This window comes from Aplysia californica, unplaced genomic scaffold, assembly GCF_000002075.1.
Source record: "Aplysia californica isolate F4 #8 unplaced genomic scaffold, AplCal3.0 scaffold00089, whole genome shotgun sequence".
NCBI lineage: Eukaryota > Metazoa > Mollusca > Gastropoda > Aplysiida > Aplysiidae > Aplysia > Aplysia californica.
In genome coordinates this window covers 1,525,803-1,530,927 of record NW_004797359.1, presented here as the reverse complement: position 1 = coordinate 1,530,927, position 5,125 = coordinate 1,525,803, and the positions used below count along the sequence as shown (strand labels likewise).

General features: G+C 40.5%; 1 protein-coding gene across 4 annotated transcripts in view; it reads right to left on the bottom strand.

The window, feature by feature from the left end:
- Positions 1-104: 104 nt before the first annotated feature.
- Positions 105-5,125, bottom strand: part of LOC101847570 — a 152,365-nt gene continuing 147,344 nt past the window's right edge. For all 4 annotated transcript variants that reach the window (XM_013080509.2, XM_013080510.2, XM_013080511.2 and 1 more), the window contains 2 exons: positions 4,835-4,995; positions 105-2,027 (listed from right to left, as the gene is read on the bottom strand). In XM_013080509.2, coding sequence (XP_012935963.1) covers positions 1,818-2,027; positions 4,835-4,995 — 371 coding nt within the window. In that variant the 3' untranslated portion in view covers positions 105-1,817. The remainder of the gene's footprint in view (positions 2,028-4,834; positions 4,996-5,125) is intronic.

Sequence of the window (5,125 nt, the reverse complement as noted above, 5' to 3'; positions counted from 1 at the left end):
AAGAAGAAGAAGAAGAAGAAGAAGAAGAAGAAGAAGAAGAAGAAGAAGAAGAAGAAGAAGAAGAAGAAAAAGAAGAAGAAGAAGAAGAAGAAGAATGAGAAGGAGGAGGAGAAGGAGGAGGAAGAGGAAAAGGAGAAGGAGAAGGAGAAGAAGAAGGAGAAGAAGAAGCAGAATGTATAGCCGATGTAGTATTTATAGAGCACCTATTCACGCTCTACAGCATGCTCTGTGTGCTTTACTACTATTATTACCCCAGCAGTCCATAAGTCACTCATAAAAATTCACGGCTTCCCCATTACGTGTTGCCGTAGGAAAAACGGTCAGAAAAAAGGCCACTTATACGCCATGTTACTCTGCTTGCCTTTTACATCAGGCATCCAAAGTGTCTGGTCCAAGAGTCCCGCAAACTGCTATTTCTGACCTGTCCGTGTTTTAGACTAGGCAGTGGGTTGGTCGTCTAGTGACCAGACTACGGGACTCGTAATCGTGAGATTTTTTGCTACTGGGGTTCGAGCTTCAGCTCGGCCCGATGGTGTGTCCTTGGGAAAGACTTTTCACACGAACTTTTCTCACCTCCCCAAAGTGTGAATGGGTACCTGGCCATAGGCAGAGAAATATCTTGTCGGTGTGGTAGTGTTTTAGCGCCTGTACGGTGGCAGCTAGCACTGTATGCTTCCAAGGAAATTAAGATTGTTTCAGAATGCTATCAAGTCTGCCGGGGTAATAATATAGATTGTAAAGCTAGAGAGCTTGCTGATGACGTGGCAATGTGCGCTATCTATACAAATGTGTGTTATCGCGGTGAAATTACGCGCTCGTCAAAGTAATAAAATGGAAGAAATTGGCATTTTACCACCCGTTGGACAATTTTTACGGATTCTAAAATCTTTTATTACTATCTTTTTCTTGACTGAATACATTTTGTTTCAATTTATAAACACATTTCTGTATGGATTTTACTGAAAGAAAGGTTGATTAAAGGGGCCAAACAAATTGTAAAATTGCATTTTCCAGGGAGACTCACGTTTTGGAAGTCACCAAACTTTGGTAGCCATTTTCTTGCTAATTCTACACCTGAAAGCAGATAATCCCTACCTCATTAATCGAAAATAACTTTGACTTAAATTTCAAATAGACGAATACTTCTGTCATCAAAAGCAAGGCAGATAAACAATCTTTAATTAAGAATATACCAATAATTCCAAATGCCCAAGAACTGACGAGCGCCTGATTCCACTATGTCGTGACACAAATTAAATTGTCGTCATTATCAGTTCAGTGTACCAGAGTCCCTGACCCCTGCAACGACAACTTCCGGGTGTCCATCCGTCGCCCGACGCGTTTGCAGACAGCCGTGGTTGCCATTGGTCGCTCCCCCAAGCTTCTGTTGACACATCGCCATAGTAACTGTCCGTCAGCGTAGGCTCATTTCCGGCAGATGTAGAGAGTTCCGGAAGTCAGTACTTAGGCCCCACACATAGACTTACTACTAGTATTTATAGCACAGGTCTATGGCCTTACGAGGACGCTATTTCTTGGAATTAAAAACTCTTCACAATGCACTAATTATTTTCTTGATAAAAGTCTCTTAATGTTGATTTTAAAAAAAATCAAATCAAATCAAATCTCACAAGCATTCGTCTTCGCAAAACCACCTGTGACGTCACCACATCCCCATCGCAGACGTGCCAACAACACGCACAGAGCACACGTCTCGCTTCACAACACAGTACGCAACTCGCTCCGTCTTCAACCTCACACAACAGCACATATCCCCCACCAATGGCCCCATATCATATCTCCATAGCAACCACACGTCACATTTCGGTCGTCACTTCCTCCATGTGTATTGTGGGAAGCGTCTCGAGGCGAGTAATGGCGGGCAGGGCGCTCATACAAGGCACGGTGTGCATGCGCTGAAGGCGTCGCTTCTCCCGCTCTACCATGGTCACCGACACCTTGCGGCTGTAGTTCTTGTAGATGATGCTGTCTTGGGGCCGCTTCACGATCTTGATGTTCTCCAGGTTCTGGTGGGGATGGAGGAAAAAACCCATATAATGACGAATCTGAGATAGATAGATGATTTGGAAGTTCTCCAAGTTTTGATGAAAATAAAGCAATAAATGTATTATATATATTGACGAATTTTAGATAGATAGACGGTCTTGATGTGCGCCAGGTTCTGGTGGAGATACCCCCCCCCCTAAAAAAAAACCCAAAAAACCCCAACCAAATAAACAAACGAACAAACACCTCCCCCCCCCCAAAAAAAAAAATTACAACAAAAACAAAACAAAACTACAACAACAACAACAACAAACAAACAACTATATAATGAGGAATCTGAGATAGATAAGCAAACTTGGTGTTCTCAAGATTCCGGTAGACATAAGGAATACAAGTATAATGAGGGATCTGTGATAGACAGACGGTCTGGATGTTCTCCAGATTCTGAAGGAGAGAAAGGGGACATATAATATAAAGAAAAATCGGAGGTAGATAATATGTGATCTTGATGTTCTCCAGGTTCTGGTGGGGATAGAGAAAAAAACCACATAAAATGACGAATCTGAGATAGATAGACTATAGACGATTTGGATCTTCTCCAGGTTTTGATGAAAATAAAGAAATAAATGTATTATAATGACGAATTTTAGGTAGATAGACGATATTGATGTGCGCCAGGTTCTGAAGCCCCCCCCAAAACAAAAAAAACAAACAAACACAAAACAACAACACAAAAAACAAACAAACAACAACAAACAAACAAAACAAAACAAAACAAAAACAACACAAAAACAACAACAACAACAACAACAAACAAACAAACAAACAATAAAACAACAAACAAAGAACTATATAATGAGGAATCTGAGATAGATAGTAAACTTGGTGTTTCCTAGATTCTGGTAGACATAAGGAATACAAGTATAATGAGGGATCTGTGATAGACAGATCTGGATGTTCTCCAGATTCTGACGGGGATAAAGAAAAAATATAATTTATAATAAGGAGGTTGAGATATAATCTGACACAGCGAGACGATCATGGTGTCAGATTCTGGTCATGATAGATACGATGATACTATATTGTTATATTGGCCGAGAGGGAAATTTTTCTTGACATCTCAGTACCTCATAATTACAAACTTCTATCTGACATTTATTAAAACCGTAAATATATTCGGAATCGTTATCAATATATTCAAAGAATCGCTTTCGAAAAAGCTTGACATATTGTGAAACTCAAAAATTATGACGTCAAATTCCTCAAAACTACGTATTGAACAGATAAAACTTTGTAATCCTAGGGTAGCAACTTTTCACTACCCGGGATGTGATCCCCACCGCCCACCAACATTTACTAAATTGTTTGAACTGGGACGTAAAACAATACAGTCGACTACAGATGAGTAAATGTCGTGGGAGTGAAAAACAAAATCAACTCTTGATCCGAAGTCCAACTTAACCGTTGGGACCGGTGGAGAACAAGAGATGCTGGGACCCGAAAAAAAGATCCACTTAACCGAAGATCAACTCAAGCGAGTTCAACACACGTGGAGTCGACTGTATAATTGAAATTGATAACGTAGAGAAGTTGCTACTCTAAAATTACGAAGTTCTACCTACTTAGTACCTAGCTTTGAGAAACGTGACGTAAAAAATGATGAGTTTCACAATGTGTCCAGCTTTTTTCGAAAGCAACTCTGTAAAATATGTGAGGCAGCGTGGTGGAATCAGGCTCTCGTCCAAATAATCAAAGTGAAGAAACTTGCGTTTTCCCACGAATTTTCATCAAATTTTCATTTTTTGACTCAACACTGTTCATGCCCAATAAAGAACTCATTTCTGTGTGGATTTTTCCTGAAAACGTAGATTAAAGGCACAGAAAAGTAAATTCTCAGTTACCACGGGCTCTAAAGCTAAGGAAATAACTTATCTTTGGCAGCCATTTTCTCACTAATTTTACCTCTGAAAACAGGTGACCCCCACCTTCTTCATTGGCAAATATCTCAACTTATATTCAAGATAAATGGATATTTTTTTCATCCAAATAAAGATAACTGAACAAGCTTTAAGAAGATACAAATAACTCTACATGCCCAAATATTGACGAGAGCCTGATTCCACCACGCTGCCTCACATATTATCACGATAAAGACTCCGGATATTCTTACAATTTTGATCGAGTTAATTGAACATTAATTGGTTTCTAACCTTGTGGCCTTAGTAACTCAAAACGGCCAAAAAATGACAGATAGAACGTTGTAATTCATATATCTAGTGCCCTTTTGGGGGATCGGTTCTCTAACACAAACCGATCTCCCGACTTGCGGCCTTGAAAACAAACACGTTTGATTTTGAGGGTCTCCGTCTGCTTCGTTCGGTTTGTGCCAAGATGGTAGCTTTCCGCCTTCAATCTGGCTATCAACGCCTACCAAACCGAACCAAAGCAATGGTGCCAATGGGGGCACTACTGGGCATGATAATAAGGTCAAAGATCGCGTATAACAAGATAGTTCACTCCTCTCTTTGAGCCAATTAATAAAGTGTCCCCAAAATAATTCGGTGGCGCCCTCTTCGAAAAAGTGCGGACTTTGCCAACAGAGTTACCCTACTTGTTTGAAAAACAATAAAAGAGAAACTAACAAACTGCGCTATTCCTATTCTTCTTCTGGAGAAACGAAAGAGAGCTTAAAATTATTTTTTTAAAATAAAGACTGCAGCGCCATCAGAAGCAATGCGCGAACTTCCGCTGACAACACCTTTGCTGTCTGAGTGAACTATCTTAATTATTATGTACGATCTTTGACAAGGCAGAGGAGTGTGGGTACCTTGGGGCTGTGGCGGTACCGGGGCTCCATGGGCTGCATGATCCTGATGCTGTCCCATTTCCGAAGGAAGGCGAGGACGGCGAGGAACCAGAAGATGACGATGATGAGGACGATGAGGATCTCCTCCAACTGGATCGTCTGCTCGATGGGGACCCGGTCGTCTGCCAGGGGAATCATGATTGATAATTACGATGAATATGATGATGACAATGATGATAATACTGATGATAACGAAAATGATAATAGTGAAGATGATTATTATAACGATGAGGATGATGATAATAATAATAA